Genomic DNA, 15547 nt, shown 5'->3' on the forward strand with positions numbered 1-15547 from the left:
GTAAACCTGGGTAATTTTGGTCATGGTGGATTATGGTTAGGAGGCGCAGAAAACTACGCCAACGTAGTGTTCTAGCATAATTTAGCTACACTGTTGCTAAATTAAGATGGTAACGTTACAGCTCCAGTTTCACATTTACTTATACGGACGAAGATGAGCCTGAAATCCACTAAACTCTTAATAAAAACGACGCATATCATTAACGCGTGACTTTAATGTGCTTGGTGACCCTCAAACGTGTGTGTTTTGCGTTTTACTCCCGTTAGCTTTGAGCTAATGTATTCCGTTGTATCCGTCTCTACTTCCAGGTCGCTCTTTCCTTTCCTTCCCCGGAACATTATTCTTTTCAGATATTCTTTGTCAAGCCGCCAAAGTGGAGAGTGTCGTTGCATCAGGGGGTCCTTCTCGTTTCAGGTATTTAACATTACCCCATTACACGGCCTATTTATACTGCTGAACCCCAAAACAGCTTAAATAAAGGATTAGGCTCACATCTTATGTTAAGTTAAAACCTTTTCCTTTTGTTTTTGTTATCGCAGTGTAGGGGGAGGAGGTGGGGGTGCACCTCAGCACTATCCCAAGACTGTCGGCAACAGGTGATTTTCCAAAGTTTCCTTTCTCATGGAACACCTAGTCATTGATCTTTATTACATATAAAATCCATATCTATCTCCTACAGGCTGGAATTACACTCTATCATATTTATTGTACACGTATGGGGAATAGGGATGTCTCTAAGTGCCTTCTTTAGCCACTGCATATATTAGTATGTGGCTCTACACCACTCATGGTTTCCAGTTATGAGGATAACTTGCATATTCTACAAGTTTACTTTGACAGTCTACCACTCAATGATTTGGTATTGTCAATATTTTATTTTTTTTATTTTGTTCTATTGACTTATAGGGAAACTTTGCATATATTTCAACTGGCTTTGTATTGTTGCAGTATGAACAATTTTTACCATCCCTCCGTGTCACCGGCACAGCCCATGCGCTCCCACCAACAAAAGTTGATGTGTACTGCAAAATGATGCATTTTGTGACATGAGCTTGGGTAACGCAGCCAAACGTCATTAATGTGCACGTACCACACACTGAAACGATGCAAAGCCGGTTGAAAATGGGCAGCATAGTATTTAAACATAAACCATAGAGTAGTTTATCTGTATCTTGAATCACATTTCAGTGGCATTGCTTTCAGACCTTGGTGTCAGCCACACTGTATCGTGGCTAGATACCTGTGGTAAAAGGTCTAGTTTGTCTGGGTTCTGTATTGACTTTGTTTTGTGTCCGTTGCAGCGGGTTCCTGGGGAAAGCCCCAGGTTCTGGCGTTCAGAGATGGTTACCTTCTCGAAGCACTAGACGAGATGCCAACTCCTCCCACGAGAAAGGGCAAAATGATGCAATCTTTAGGAAAGTGAGAGGGTAAGTTTCTGATTTAACTCTACATTTACTCCAGGTACAAATATTGTATTCTTGGAGTATTTCAGTTGTAAGCTTGGACCTTAATACCTCTTGTGAAGTCTTTTCAACTCATGTCTATCTTTTTTAGCATACTTAATAAGCTGACCCCAGAGAAGTTTGACAAACTATGCCTGGAGCTCCTCAATGTGGGTGTGGAGTCAAAACATGTCTTAAAAGGAACCATCTTGTTGGTGGGTATTATTTTAGTTGTACTTGTGTATTGTTCCTATAACGCATTAAAATGTTCACCTAACCTGTAATAAGTACTTTGAGAGGCAGTGTGTCACGTTGTTCGAGTCATAATTCTGAAATAAACAATATTTTAAAAGTTTAATGGGACTTTCCAATGCTCACTTGAGTTTATACATTGGTGTAGCAATTTTGTAGTTTATACATTTGTAACCCAGATTTGGTATTGAATTGACTATGCGACTGCAGCCGTGGTCTGCTACAGCATCTTTATATAAGTAATGTTGTTTTGGATTGTGTTTCAGCTGGTTAATTTCATATTTTAATTTCAGATTGTTGACAAAGCCCTTGAAGAGCCAAAGTACAGCCAGTTATACGCTCAACTATGTCTACGCTTGGCAGAGGATGCACCAAACTTTGAAGACCCAACTGAAAATCAAGCAACAAATAAGCAGAATACTGTAAGTTTTTGTAACGATGGGATTTTCCCAGGAATATAGTTAGCTGCTTTAGTACTCTATGGCGCGGTCTGGATTTTGAACAATTTCTGGTTTACAGACCTTCAGAAGGCTTCTGATTTCCAAGCTTCAAGATGAATTTGAGAACCGCACCAGAAATGTTGAACGTAAGTGATGGTAACAATTGATACACATGGCCGGTTACTAAATATGCAGGTCTTTCTTGAATTGTTCCTTGTATTCAACTGTCGTACCTCCCCCACCCTGTAGACTTTGACAAACATGACGATCCACTCACTTCGGAAGAGGAGGAGCAGCGTGGCATTGCAAAGCTCAAGATGCTGGGCAACATCAAATTCATCAGTGAACTTGGCAAACTCAACCTTATCCATGAATCTATCCTCCATAAGTGCATCAAAACAGTAAGTTCTGTTGCGTTACTTTTAAATGGTTTGGTGTAATCTCAAACCTTATTTGTCATAACTTGTATAATCCAAAACTGATGTGACTTCGAACCACCAAGATGGTGAAGAAATGAGTTCTTTGTATTGAGTGTTCTTTCTTTTAAAGCTTTTGGAGAAGAAGAAAAGAGTCCAACTTAAGGACATGGGTGAAGATTTGGAATGCCTCTGTCAGATAATGAGAACAGTGGGACCTAAACTTGATCATGAGAAGGCTAGGGTGAGTATCTAAAATAACAAACATATAGTCTTGTCTTAAAATGTCAGATTCCTTATATAACAAATCCCTTCTCCTTTCAGTCCTTGATGGATCAGTACTTTAGCCGCATGCAATGCTTAACAAACAGCAAGGAACTGCCGGCTAGGATTCGTTTCCTGCTTCAGAATACCGTGGAGCAGCGAGCAAACCACTGGGCTGCTCGCAAAGCGTATAGTGACAATGGACCAAAGACGATCAACCAAGTTCGTCAGGATGCAGTAAAGGTTAGCTATAAACTGTCTCCGTTTATCGTGGACAATGGGATTACCGATCTAGTACTCATAGTTTCCCACCATCCTCAGATTGTGACTGGATTCCATCTGTGCTTTGCAGGATTTAGGTTGTTTCTTTCCACCTTCAAACGATGGCATGCGGAACGAATTCTTCATGGAAAACTCCTCCTTTCTGCCAACTAGGATAAAGTTTGACAGAGAAACTCTTGGTGGGCTGGCTGATATGTTTGGCCAAATGCCTGGTATGTCGCAGCTTTTGTTCCCTCGGGAGATAAGAGCGTTGGTCCGTCAATAAGTCTTGATGCTTTTTGGACATGTTTTAATGTTTGCTGTCATGTTTTGTGTAGGAAGTGGCATTGGTACAGGTCCAGGAGTCATTCAGGACCACTACTCCCCTACCATGGGACGTCATCGCACAAACCCGCTCTACAACGGCCACATTGGAAACGGCAACGGTTCACACCAGCCTCAATTTGAAGGGGGAAGCAAACCGTATATAAAACCAAACCAGGTACATGCATCGACACTGCAATTTTTCAGTACTTTATATTCGAGTATTTGGGGAGGGAGTCATCATACCACACTGTGAAATCTCTTTTTAAAGGGTCAGGGTTCACCAGTTTTCAACCACAAACCGACTCACGCTGTGCAGATTCAGTCTAAGGATATGGCTCCACGATTCGTCAAGAAGGGGAAGGTCAATGCTGATGAGGTACATTGATAAACTGAGATTATGTTTGATTTGTTTTGAAGTTCAAGTGGCACCCAGTAGTCGGGGTGCCATTTATATGGATCCTAATGTGTCGGCTGGATTGATTTACTGTGATATTGTGACGCTCGTTGTCTTCACCCCTCTAGATAAGTCTGAGGCCAGCGCAGTCCTTCATCTTAAGTAAAAAACAAATCCCTAAACTGCAGCCACAGATGACCATGATTCCTTCAAGTGCCCAAGGTTCCATACTCGGACAGGTAACATTTCAAATCTCATGTGTTGAACAGAGATGGTAATCACAGGTTCCAGAGAACATGCATTCATTTGGATTCATTTGTTTAGTCTCCACAGCTTGGCCTGAAAATCAATCCTCCTCCAATTCAGGAAAAACCTGCAAAGTCTACCAAAAAGGCTCCTCCTACAAAGGAAGAGTTGCGCAAAATGACCGTAAGTTAAACTCTCTGTGCTTTATTCATGCAAAATATACTGTCTGGCATAATGTATCTCAGTCCTTTGGGGTGGAACATATGGCAAATATGTTAAATAAAAAATTTTATCTGGCAGGAACATTTTTGTTAGTTTTAAAGAATATTTTGCAAATTACAGAAAAGTACAACCAAACTGATTTTTCCATTAAAAAAAGAAATAGCCCTGCAAGGTAACCAAACAACACGTTAGTGTGTTTGTAGCTGGTACTGACGACTTAGTCTTCGCTTCGCCTGTCTCCTCCGATACTAACGCACTCTCTGTAATGGCAGACGAGAGTCATTTAAATCCATCACAATCGAATAGTCCTATCTCACAACCCTACCGTCCTTTCCTTTTCAGGAGACGCTGGTGGCAGATTACCTGAACAACAAGAACATCGATGAGGCAGTGAATGCTGTGAGGGAGATGAAGGCTCCAAAGCACTTTTTGTCTGAGATGCTGAACATGATCGTAGTCTATTCACTTGATCGTTCAGATGAAGATAAGGAGCATGCCAGCACCCTGGTCCTTGCTCTCTGCACAGAGAGTCTTGCTACGGGTGAAAATCTAATGCAGGTTAGTAGTCAGGATATATGAAACTCGTGTTTTTACTCTCTGAATATCAGTTACTCGGCTCTAACTACTTTTATTTTATAGGCCTTTTTGAGTGTTCTGGACCAGTGTCCTAAGATCGAGGAAGAAGTACCACTGGTAAAGTCCTACCTGGCTCAGTTTGCTGCACGCGCCATCATCACTGACCTAGTCAGCATCGCAGATCTGGCCCACCCGCTGGAGAATGGTGCGCATTTCCCACTATTCTTGCTCTGCCTGCAGCAGATGGTCAAACTGAAGGACCGTGAGTGGCTGGCTGACATGTTTCAGCTGAGCAAGGTCAACATGCAGAAGATGCTACCTGGTATGTCCAAACTTAGTTAGTCTCTCAATGATTCAGTATAAAGGAAACCGATGTTCGTTTAATTTTTAAGTCTCTTGCTATTAGTGATGTATTTTTTTATTTTTTTTTATGCTTCCATAGAAATTGACCAAAACAAGGACCGAATGCTTGAGATTCTGGATGGTAAAGGCCTCAGCTTTTTGTTTCCACTGATGAAACTGGAGAAAGAGCTGCTGAAGCAGATCAAAGTAGATCCCTCCCCACAGTCTATCTACAAGTGGATCAAAGACAACATCTCTCCTAAACTCCACACCGACAAAGGCTTTGTCAACATCCTCATGACCAGGTACAGCAGTGCACAATGCCCAACTCTGCTGCTCAAACTACCGGTTTGATCAGCCATTGATTTGATTGTTAAGTTGCTCTTAAAGTTAACCATCTATTTGTCTCGTCTGCCAGCTTCTTGCAGTACATTGCATATGAGATCAACCCTGACGATGACGAAGAGCAGCTTTCAGCACCCAGTAAGGAGCAGCAGGATGAGGAGAAACAGCAGCTGCTGGCTTTCAAGCCAGTGATGCAGAAGTTCCTACACGATCACATTGAGCTGCAAGTCGGTGCGCTGTATGCCCTGCAGGTTCACTGCAATACAAAGTGTTTCCCCAAAGGTATTTACACTTCAGTTTACAAACTCTGCAGCAAAGTTCAATAAGTCTGACTTGGGCGTGACTCTTAATGATTCCTCTCCTCTGCCAGGTATGTTGCTGCGCTACTTTGTTAACTTTTATGACATGGAAATAATCGAAGAAGAAGCCTTCCTTTCATGGAAAGAAGATGTCACCCAAGAATACCCAGGGAAAGGAAAAGCATTATTTCAGGTATGTACTTTGCTGTCGAGTTACAGATGATCAGAAACTTGACTATTATGTTGACTTACACAGGAAAATGATTAACCAGGTTCCATGTAAATGTCCCAATAAGGCTCACACCTAGGGTAATGCTGTGTCTAATGGAGCTACTGTGTTTATTGTGCAGGTGAACCAGTGGCTGACCTGGCTGGAGACTGCTGAAGAAGAAGAGTCTGAGGATGAAGATTACTGAGGAACAGGCCAAAGCCATGTGTTATCAGGATGCAATGAATACTTTTTTTACTTGTCTCCATTCGCCCTTCCCAGTCTCGACCCGAACTCCTTCCCCGCTCCTTGTTAATGAATATTTTCCAACCACTGTTACAATTCATTCCACTATGAAATGTTTTGCCAGATCAAGCCAGCATCGCCACCATTATATTCATATTGTATTTATGCTTTCCTTTCCTCTTGTCTAAGTTGATGCCGAGGTTTTATAAATTTCAATCTTGGATTATGTTTTCTTTTCTTTAACAGTAGGCAGTATTTTCCAGGAAACTACCAGCACCAACACCTGACCCATTGTATCACCTTTCACATCTGGTAGGCGTCACCAAGTGCTGCCATAACTATTTACTTAAAAACTGTTTACAAAAAGAGAATCTCTAACATAGTGCAAAGAGACGACTCATTGGTGTATCTGCATTTGTTGAATCAGTTTTTAGATGACCGTTGCTTAACATCATGAGTCGTTGCAATAGTACGATACAATTTCCTTGATTGGTAGAAACCATCCTGAGTTGCGGTTTTGGGCTGCCATAATATAATGGTTGTGTGTGTGTGCTTGAAAGCGAACCCTTTTTTTTTTTTTTTTTTTTTTTTCCCTACAAATTCATAACAGACTAGATTTGGACAACGGGCTTTTTTGAGTTGCACAGTGTGATTTCAGTTACCCACATTTAGTTAAAATGAATCAAGAGCTTTTTCTGTACAAATCTTTTGTGCTGTTAGGAATGAGTCTGTGTGGCCTTTTAATTTATCAATTCATATGGATATACCTCTTATGTATCTCGGACTATACTTGAATGTCTCGGTTTTATCATTGAGACAGCCAAAGCTTAGTTTCCTGTGCAACAGTTGTTCACCACCATGTGTGGAAATTTTACGTCTGTTTGCCATATTTGTCGAGTTTTTAAATGGTCTTTTTAATCTTCATGAAATTACAAAGAATGTCCTGTAGGTGCACACTTTTTCCTTCTCTTGTGGTGTCACGGTAAGTGAAAGAAGTTCAGTGTACAACTACAGATCAACCTTGAATAAAGTTTAACAGTTCATGTCATTGTCCTGAAGACTTATTTTCCCCTTCTCTCTAACTTGAGGTTACATTTTGTGTGCTAAGATGTTTAATTTCAACCATTTGGAACAAATGATTAGTTACCCTGGTTCAAATCTGCTGTTGGGACATCGCTCAATATTGGCGTGTTCATTAGGCCTCCTACCAGTCAAACACACTAGGGTTGATGGTCAGTTAGCCTGAATAGAATAAGTGGTTGGATTACACATCACATTTTAGCAATTCATCACACTGACCACAGCCAGTGTACTTCCAGTCCCAAGTGCAGTTGCTCCAAAGAGCCCTGAAGTAATGAGTTGCATATTAATTGCAAATAGAAGATGGGCCACAACTAACCGCCACTGTTACTGCAAAGCTAATAAGCCATATAGTAACTGGGTTCAATGAGAACTATTCGCATTTAAAATAGTTCCCCTGGGGGAGACTGGGTTTTGGTGCTTTTTCACCTCTTGAGATTGTCACTGCATAACTGGTTCAGTGATTAACAACTCATTTTAAAGTTGTTTGGAGGAAGACTTTTCAGTTGTCGCCAAAACCTTGACTGGTTGCATTAACACATTTTACGGAATTTCAACTCCAGCTTACCAGTACTCAGTTTTTTGCTATCAAAGTACTGATTCATTAGTGGAATGTCACTTTCTATTTGGTCTGATACAGAAAAACAATTCATAACTGTTTTCATTTTTTATTTGACAGTGTTGAAGCATCTTCCCATTTAGGGTCAGTGTCTCATCTGACCAGCTTTGATAGAAAATAGATGTTTGAACCTTTAGCTTACTTCAAACCATTTCATCTGTCTTTAACAAAAAACAATCTTAAAAGACATTTCCAGTAATGCACAAGAATACTGGGCCAACAAAAAAAAACATTTAGGCTAATTCCCAGATATCGCACAGACAGAAATCCCTGCTTTAATACAAAATAAAAAATGCAGATGTAGAGTGTTTTCTCAGCATTACATGGGAATAGTCTGAGGAAGAATTAATCGCTATCGTTGTTGGAAGCTCCTTGTTCAGAGCCGTTGTCAGAGCGGCGCGGGGAGCCCACGTCTGATCCCGCTTCAGATCCCCTATCTGATCCCCGGTCCGATGCTGCGGCGGGCGAACCAGGCCGGGACTCGTCATCTGATCCGGACCGACTCCTCTTGCTCTCGTTGTCCGACTGCTCCGAGTCAGACTGCCGCTGCACCCTCTTCACTGGACGGTCGCTGCCAGAGTCATCGTTGTCTGAGCCTGCAGAGCGCCGAGGGCTGCCCGCCTCACTGTCGGACGCAATCCGCTTCCTGTGGCCGCCCTCATCAGATCCTGAACCGCTGTCTCTTTGTTGTCTGTATGGGAGACAGTGCACTCGTCAATTTTCTGATGTAATAAGTGTCAAGCCTCATTTAAACTTCAATGCTCTTACTTGTCTTCGGCTATTTTCAGGCCATCCTCATCTGAAGAGGACTCAGAAGAGGAGATGATAGCCTTAGACTTGATCTTTCCTTTGAAAGACGGTGGCAGACGCTCAGCCTGTGACTAAAAGTGATGAAAAGATGTCACCATTTATAGAAAACCAGGCCAAAAAGAATTTCAATAACAAAAGAACAGGACAAAGAAAACTCAAAAGGACCTTATCAATCCTCCTGCGTTCTTTAGGTCTACGCTGCTTCTTGGGTCGTGATCCTCCTTCCTCGCCATCACTGGCAGGTCTGTAATGCAAGACAAAATTGGCTCCGAGTATCTTATGTGCCTCGTTCAGCCCTCCGAATGAATAAATAAACGTCGGTAACAGACTCACTTCCTCCTCTTCCTGCGGGACTTATCTCCGTCCACACCCTCATCCTGTTCGCTGCCACTGCCGCCCTTTCTCTTCTTCCTCCTCTTCATTGGCAGGTCCTCAGCAGAGTCGTCGTTGACAAACTCATCCATGTCTCCTTTCTTACGCTTAAAGATTACAAAAGAAGTGTGTTATCTACACTGCATTCTGTGCAAGTTGGTCTGCTGATGCGTTTGTTATCAGACACTCACGCGTCCACCGCTCTTCCTCTTTTCTTTGGACATTTCCTTCGACCCCTCTGCGAAGCTGAGCAGGCCCTTGGTCTTCTCCACGTACAAAGCTCTCTGCTCCAGGAGCTTCTTCTGTTCCTCCACCACTTTGTTCCGCTTATCCGTCTAACAAGGTTTGAGGGTGACAAGCCAACCGATTAATAAGAAGTGTAGCTCAAAACGTAGACAGCTAGTCATGATCAGTAACTACCAAACAGCTTCCATTAGTACCTGTTCTTTCTTCATCTGTTGACGCAGCATGTCCCTCTCCTGCTCTTGTTTGGCCCGAAGCTCCTTCTCCTCCTCGTCCTGCTTTCTGGCTCTCGCCACGTGGTACTGAGCCTGACTCAACAGGTCAGAGCACTGCCTGCAACCCCACAACACGTCCACCAAAGTATTAGGTTTGAAAACTGTCTCTGAAGCTTAAACTGCATTTGAGGTAAAAAAAAAATAATTAGCTGTGATGAAAATCATAGATTCAGACTGACCTGGCCTCAGAAGCGGCCAGAGCGAGGTCAAACCTCATCTTGTCTCCAGCCTTGCAGAGGTAGCTGAAATACCTGTGGGAGGCGATACAATTGCAGGATTAGGGCAGCCGGAGGGTCAGACTGGGAGGAGGAAGTAGAAATCAAGCTTCGTACCTGTGAGCCAGTTCAAGCTCCTTGACAGCACTGAGCACAGCCTTCAAGTTGCTTTTCTCATCTTTCAGCACAAGAGTGGCCAGTCTCTGAAGCACCAGGGCCACGTTGAACATGAGCACCGTGTCGCTGGGCGCCACGTGACGGGCCTTGTCCGAAACACATCAGAAAGACAAAGCTAGACTCCCCTCATATTGTAGCAGAAGATAAAAGGCCTGTCATTGTTTTCCCTTCGCATTACCTTCAGCAGCATCTGCTTGCACTCTTGGAGTTTGCCACATTTGAAGAGCGCCCTTGCGAGGTACAGCAGCACCTCAGTGTTCTGGTATTTGTAAAATTTCTTCAGGCAGTTCTCGTACTGTAGAGCAGAATACAATACTCAACTGTCGGGACAAAAGACGATCATGTTTTAGAAGTCATCACAAGTGAGGCCTTTACCATCTGCACAGCGCTGATGTACTGCTTCTGTTCGACGTAGATGTGAGCCAGATTGAGCCAGACGTCACTGATGTCTGCTGTGGCCTCCCTCACCTGCGCAAACACGTCACGAGCCTCTCTGAAGAAGCCCTTATGGGCCAGGACGGCACCTGGACACGAGGCATTTATGTGAAGTACTTCATACGTAAAAAGTCGAACTAATAAAAAGTCAAATAAGTAAAAGTCGACGGACCGATGCCATTGGCAGCGTAGAGGTTCTTGGAGTCATTTCGCAGGACTTGTTTGTATATCGCCAGGGCTCGGTCCTGGTGTCTCTTTTCCTGTCAAGACAAAAAAAACAAAAAAACATTTGAGGACCTATTATTTCCCTTCACTTCTTCAACTTCAGAGAAAACAAGTACAAGAGCTCCATCACACAATGAGTGAGGCGATGACTGAACGGCACCTTTTCCCGGTCTCTTGTGGGCTGGTGCAGAGTCTGCAGCCACACGTTACCCAGAGCCAGCATGGAGTACGTGTCGTTTTGTGTGGACGGCTGCTTCAGAATACGCTCAAACTTCTTTTGACCCGGTCCCCATTCCTGTTTGGCCAAGTGAAGGTTCCCTATGAGGGACCAGGCATCCGGGTGGTCCTGCACCAAGAAGAACAAACATCAGATGATGTTGAAGAGAGGTCGACAGCATCTGATTTTTATTGGATTCAGATGTTTTTGTAGTCGCACTACAGGTGACAAAGTACCTGATTAATCTGCAGGGCCTCTTTGAACCAATCGGAGGCTTCGTAGAAATTTCCTTTGTCGCGAGCCATCGCTCCGAGACGCAGATAACCTGTTGACCAAAAATGCAAGAGAGTCTTCACAGAGTACAAACATTTTTCTTCTTCGCACTGTCTTTTTTTTATGAATTGTATAATGTTGAATGCTTACAGTCCACATAGTTGGGATGCTCTCTCAGGATGTTTTTGTAGAGTTTCTCAGCTTCGTGGAATTCACACATCGCCTCGTACAGGCGGGCCAGATTGTAGGATGTGGTGACAGAAATGGCGTTGTAGTAATGCTCGTCGTGCTCTCCTTCAGCTTTGGCCCGCTCCAGAGACGCAAGAAAGTATTTCTGTAGGAGAGAATACACGACCCATTGTTGATGTACAGTGTTCTGCCCACTGCATGATTGTGTATACAAAATGACTTCAAATACCGCCAATGAAAGAGACATGTCAATGGACTGTATATCCAATGACTTCCCAGGTGACTGCAGCTATTTCAGGGTGGTACGTTTATACAAGCTGTACTGTATATTGACAGCTACCTTGGCCTCTCCAAGGTTGCCCAGTCTGAAGTGAAGAGCCCCGAGGTTGTTGAGGATCTCGGGGGGAACGTCAGCCTGCACCTTCTCCTGCAGGATGCGGGTGGCTGTGCCGTATGCAGACAGCGCCCCTTGAATGTCAGTCTGCTCCAGAATCTGAGCCAGCTCGATCCACGCCTCCACATCATCTGGGTACTGCTCCGTTACCTTCTTCAAATGGCCCTAGGGAACAAAGACAGTGACGTGTTAAGACACTAGCGTAGACAAGATTAGTAAACGTCTCAATAAGCCATAGGATTTCAATCATCTGCACACGACACGTACTTTGGCGATGTCTCTCTTTTCCTGATCGTCGGATGTAGCATAGAGCGACCCCAGAATTTTCATCGTTTCGTAGTTGTTGGGGTAGGCCTTTAAAACCTTTTCGAAGCACTGTGCCGCATTCTCTCTGTCCCTGCGATAGACATACATCTGCCCCAGGCCGAAGAAGGGCAACACAAAGGTGGACGAGGCAAACTGAGTGGCCTGGTAGTAATACTGAAAGGCCTGGTCGTAGTCCTCCTGAGGAGAAAGAGAGATATCAGAGATGTACATTGGTAACTAAATGAATATAGTAACTTGCCTCAGGATCGGTTCGGATCTTACCTGCACGTGAAATGAGCGAGCTAACTGGTAGCAGCTCTCAGCCTGCATGGCCTCAACCTCTGTGTTGTGGAAAGCGTGGAGGGCCAGATGCTGCACTTTACTGTAATCCTGATTAAAAAAACAGACACACACAGATGTGATTAACAGTTACATGACAGACACTTGTTGAGTAGTAGTTAGTAGTATTTCAATGGTAAACTAGACGAGTCACTACCTTTTTAAAGAAAAAGTGGTTGGCCAGGTGGTTGAGCACCATGGGGTTGCTGGGGTCGATGGTGTAGGCCCGCGACAGGAGCTGCACTCCGTTCTTGATGGAATCGGCCTCCTTGCTGTTGAGCTCTAAAACCGCCAAACCAACAAGCGCTCCCACACATTTGGCATTCAGCTCCAGTGCTCGGCCAAACGCCAAACGAGCCTTCTCCAGTTTGATGAGCTTGACAAAACAGTGGCCCATCCCCAGCCTCACCTCAGCTGGAAAGAGACACAAGATGAGGAATCATCTGCAACGCGTGTCTTACAGGGTTCTGTTTTGAGGAGGATACAGGTGACGTGTTTACCTGGGCAGCCGGGGTTTGTACGGAGAGCCTTTTTGTAGTATGCCAGTGCTCCTCTGTAATCCTTTTTATTGAAGGAGATGCAAGCCTTACCTGTTGAACAACAACCACGTGATTATTAGTAGTAGTAGTAAATCAATCACAGAGGTCAAGATTGGTGTTTTATTGTTAATAATGATCTTGCCAAGCAAAGCAGGGATGTTGTTGGTGGACTGATTGAGGACAAAGTGGAACTGAGCATCAGCCTGGTCCATCTTGTCTCCTTCCAGCAGGCAGAAACAGGCTCGTCCCAACAAATGGTTCTGAGTGAGCCAAGAGCATGTTGTATTCACTTGCAGAATTAGTGGAGAAATAGCGGTTTTCACTCATCATCAATTCTTTATTCTTACCTGATCATACATGATGATCTTGTCTGCCATTGTATAGAGCAGCGTGGCCTGCGTGATGAGCTCTTTCTTGGCATCTTTGTTTTTCTCTTTCCGTGCTTGCTGGACATAGTAAGCTGCCAATGTGTCTAGACAGGTCATCTGGTCTTTCTCGTGGTCTCTGTAGTCGAGGTTTCCATCAATACGGGCCGCTTCTAACAGCTTGACAAAATCCTCGGTTTTGCCTTGCTTGTAGTACTCCAACTGAAAAACGACGGAGTGCACACGGTTACAACTGATGGGATGAAGTGAACTTTTACATCTGGATTATGTTCAAGTCGAGGTAATGATAACAAAAAAAAAAAATGCAACCACCGACTCACCGCCAAAGCGATCCATATGTGCAGCTGTGTGTGCTCCTGCTTCAGGATACTGATGACCTCGTCTCCCTCCGGCAGCTGGTCGAAGTCAAGCTCGATAACCTGCAGCAAGTATTCATCAAGTCATCGAGGCTGACACAACTCTTAATCCATGCATCATTTGAGACATGAATGACAATGAAATGATGCACACGGTGAGAGGATATCAAGAGTTTTAACAATGTAGTTATACTGTGGTAGCTATCAATGCAATATATCTGGGTACATTAGGCTGCTGAGGGTGATCGGTGCTTTATGTACTTTTGCATCAACAACTTAATTCACTGGATTAGCCACAACTGTCTCTGTTTTTTAATATCCATTGATGTATATACACATGTAGACTTTGTACTGTGATGAATATATCCCTGCTGTGAATGATGCTGCTGCAGTTAAATAGCCATATGATAACATGTGTAAACTAATTTAAAGTTCTTAGATTGCAGATACTGTAACCGTTGGATTGTAGATTGCTTCATTGATAGAAAGCATCACAGTAACCCAGCTGCTAACTTGCATCAGAAGCCGCTCTCATATTCCTGCAGACAGTAACGTGAGTAACGTTTGATAGCTAAACGTTACTTCTGTACTCGCTACTCCAAACATAACTGACGTTTACGTTCCGGGTCGACTTGCAAATACCTAAACATCTCAGGCTGACATGACTCTACATGAAACACTCCGCTGTGGTGTAAAGAAAAACCATAGCTGATGCTCGATATCGTTAGCATTAACGGCTAGTAGCACAGCGAGGAAACGTAACGTTAAAGGTAAGTCAAGCAAACACAATCAAATGCACATATCAGACGAGTTTTACCTCATCCGTGTCCCGTAAAGGGATCTCGATAGAGCCCCGAGACATCTTGACTGAGGAAAGGTCCACTTTGAGCTTGATGTGTTGAAGAATAATACGAGATGTCCACCCGTTGTCTGTTTGTAGCTACTTCATGCTTCCTACAGGAAACAAACATACAGCCAGTGCAACGGAAACTGTGTCCGGGCAGGTTGATGGAAATCCAGAAATTGTTCCTCCTGGAGGTGAACACACGTGTTTCTTTGATGGAAACGCGGTTAAAACAGTAGTGGTAGTACTAAAAATCACAATAATTGCATTCAATTCATTCTGCATCTTCAGGAATAATTTTAGTTGGTTTTCAGTTAGCCTGATGGGATGCGGTAACAATTTGCTGGCTAATTAAATTGAACATGTGCCTCAGCTGCAAGTTCGACAATATTGAAAGAACCATCAGTTTCAGTGGCAATAAGAGTATTTACAATGTTAAACAGGTGAATTTAAATTCACTGTCGCTGACGTCAGCAGGAGTGAGGTGAGGTGGGGGTAGAGAGGGGACTGTGGGGATGTCAGCTGGTTTTGATGTGAAGCAGCGAGAACAAGCATTTGGGCATCTTGAAGACTTCTTATGCAAACATCACAGAGAGTCAGAGTAAGACTAGAAAAACAATTATGAAAATGAAGCTCCTGATTTAACGTTATACAATCTTGTTTTTCTTTTCAGAGGAGATTTCCCGGACTGAGAGGTAAGAATCTATCTTTATTTTCTCTTTTTAACATAATATTTGATGGTTAACAACAGTGTCTTATAATCTCATTATAGACATGATTTAATGAAACCCTATCATCTCTGTATATTTAGCACATACATTGATTTAACATAAAAAAAGCAAATTAAGGCAGCATTTGTCTGCCTCATTGTAGGACGACAGTAAGATAATGTGTAAGATGTACCGGTAGCCCACTGACTTAGATCGCACTGCATACATGTAAGCGTTTGAAACAGTGAGATCTGAAGAGGAGT

General features: G+C 43.3%; 2 protein-coding genes across 2 annotated transcripts; one reads left to right on the forward strand and one right to left on the reverse strand.

The window, feature by feature from the left end:
* The first annotated feature begins 319 nt into the window (after positions 1-319).
* On the forward strand, positions 320-7323 carry LOC306792881 (eukaryotic translation initiation factor 4 gamma 2-like). The gene is made up of 19 exons (XM_079290242.1): positions 320-414; positions 1302-1427; positions 1555-1657; positions 1988-2116; positions 2214-2280; positions 2384-2535; positions 2684-2794; positions 2875-3057; positions 3167-3308; positions 3414-3577; positions 3671-3778; positions 3925-4035; positions 4121-4225; positions 4607-4822; positions 4904-5162; positions 5283-5487; positions 5601-5809; positions 5898-6019; positions 6177-7323. Exons 6-19 carry the CDS (start codon positions 2452-2454, stop codon positions 6240-6242), a joined length of 2085 nt encoding a protein of 694 aa, XP_079146368.1. The 5' UTR covers positions 320-414; positions 1302-1427; positions 1555-1657; positions 1988-2116; positions 2214-2280; positions 2384-2451; the 3' UTR covers positions 6243-7323.
* A 691-nt stretch (positions 7324-8014) lies between these two features.
* ctr9 (CTR9 homolog, Paf1/RNA polymerase II complex component) lies at positions 8015-14685 on the reverse strand. The gene is made up of 23 exons (XM_079283855.1): positions 14548-14685; positions 13695-13793; positions 13336-13575; positions 13131-13248; positions 12950-13039; positions 12607-12863; positions 12393-12500; positions 12072-12308; positions 11751-11969; positions 11372-11555; positions 11185-11273; positions 10892-11077; positions 10679-10766; positions 10447-10595; positions 10250-10366; positions 10012-10157; positions 9859-9930; positions 9602-9737; positions 9353-9496; positions 9123-9268; positions 8955-9033; positions 8748-8860; positions 8015-8670 (listed from the first exon to the last, which is right to left on the reverse strand). The coding sequence occupies exons 1-23, from the start codon at positions 14590-14592 to the stop codon at positions 8325-8327; spliced, it is 3408 nt and encodes a 1135-aa protein (XP_079139981.1). The 5' UTR covers positions 14593-14685; the 3' UTR covers positions 8015-8324.
* Between the last annotated feature and the right edge of the window lie 862 nt (positions 14686-15547).

The sequence above is a fragment of the Melanostigma gelatinosum genome, assembly GCF_949748355.1.
Source record: "Melanostigma gelatinosum genome assembly, chromosome: 2".
Taxonomy (NCBI): Eukaryota; Metazoa; Chordata; class Actinopteri; order Perciformes; family Zoarcidae; genus Melanostigma; species Melanostigma gelatinosum.

Excerpts from the sequence above, each read along its gene's own strand:
- ctr9 (XM_079283855.1), bottom strand. The coding sequence starts at position 14,592 with ATGTCTCGGGGCTCTATCGAGATCCCTTTACGGGACACGGATGAG. Across the intron at positions 12,501-12,606 it reads ACCACTTTTTCTTTAAAAAG|GATTACAGTAAAGTGCAGCA; the intron begins GTAGTGACTCGT and ends TTTTTTAATCAG. Across the intron at positions 8,861-8,954 it reads AACGCAGGAGGATTGATAAG|TCACAGGCTGAGCGTCTGCC; the intron begins GTCCTTTTGAGT and ends CATCACTTTTAG.
- LOC306792881 (XM_079290242.1), top strand. The coding sequence starts at position 2,452 with ATGCTGGGCAACATCAAATTCATCAGTGAACTTGGCAAACTCAACCTT. Across the intron at positions 5,488-5,600 it reads GTCAACATCCTCATGACCAG|CTTCTTGCAGTACATTGCAT; the intron begins GTACAGCAGTGC and ends CTCGTCTGCCAG. Across the intron at positions 6,020-6,176 it reads AAGGAAAAGCATTATTTCAG|GTGAACCAGTGGCTGACCTG; the intron begins GTATGTACTTTG and ends TTTATTGTGCAG.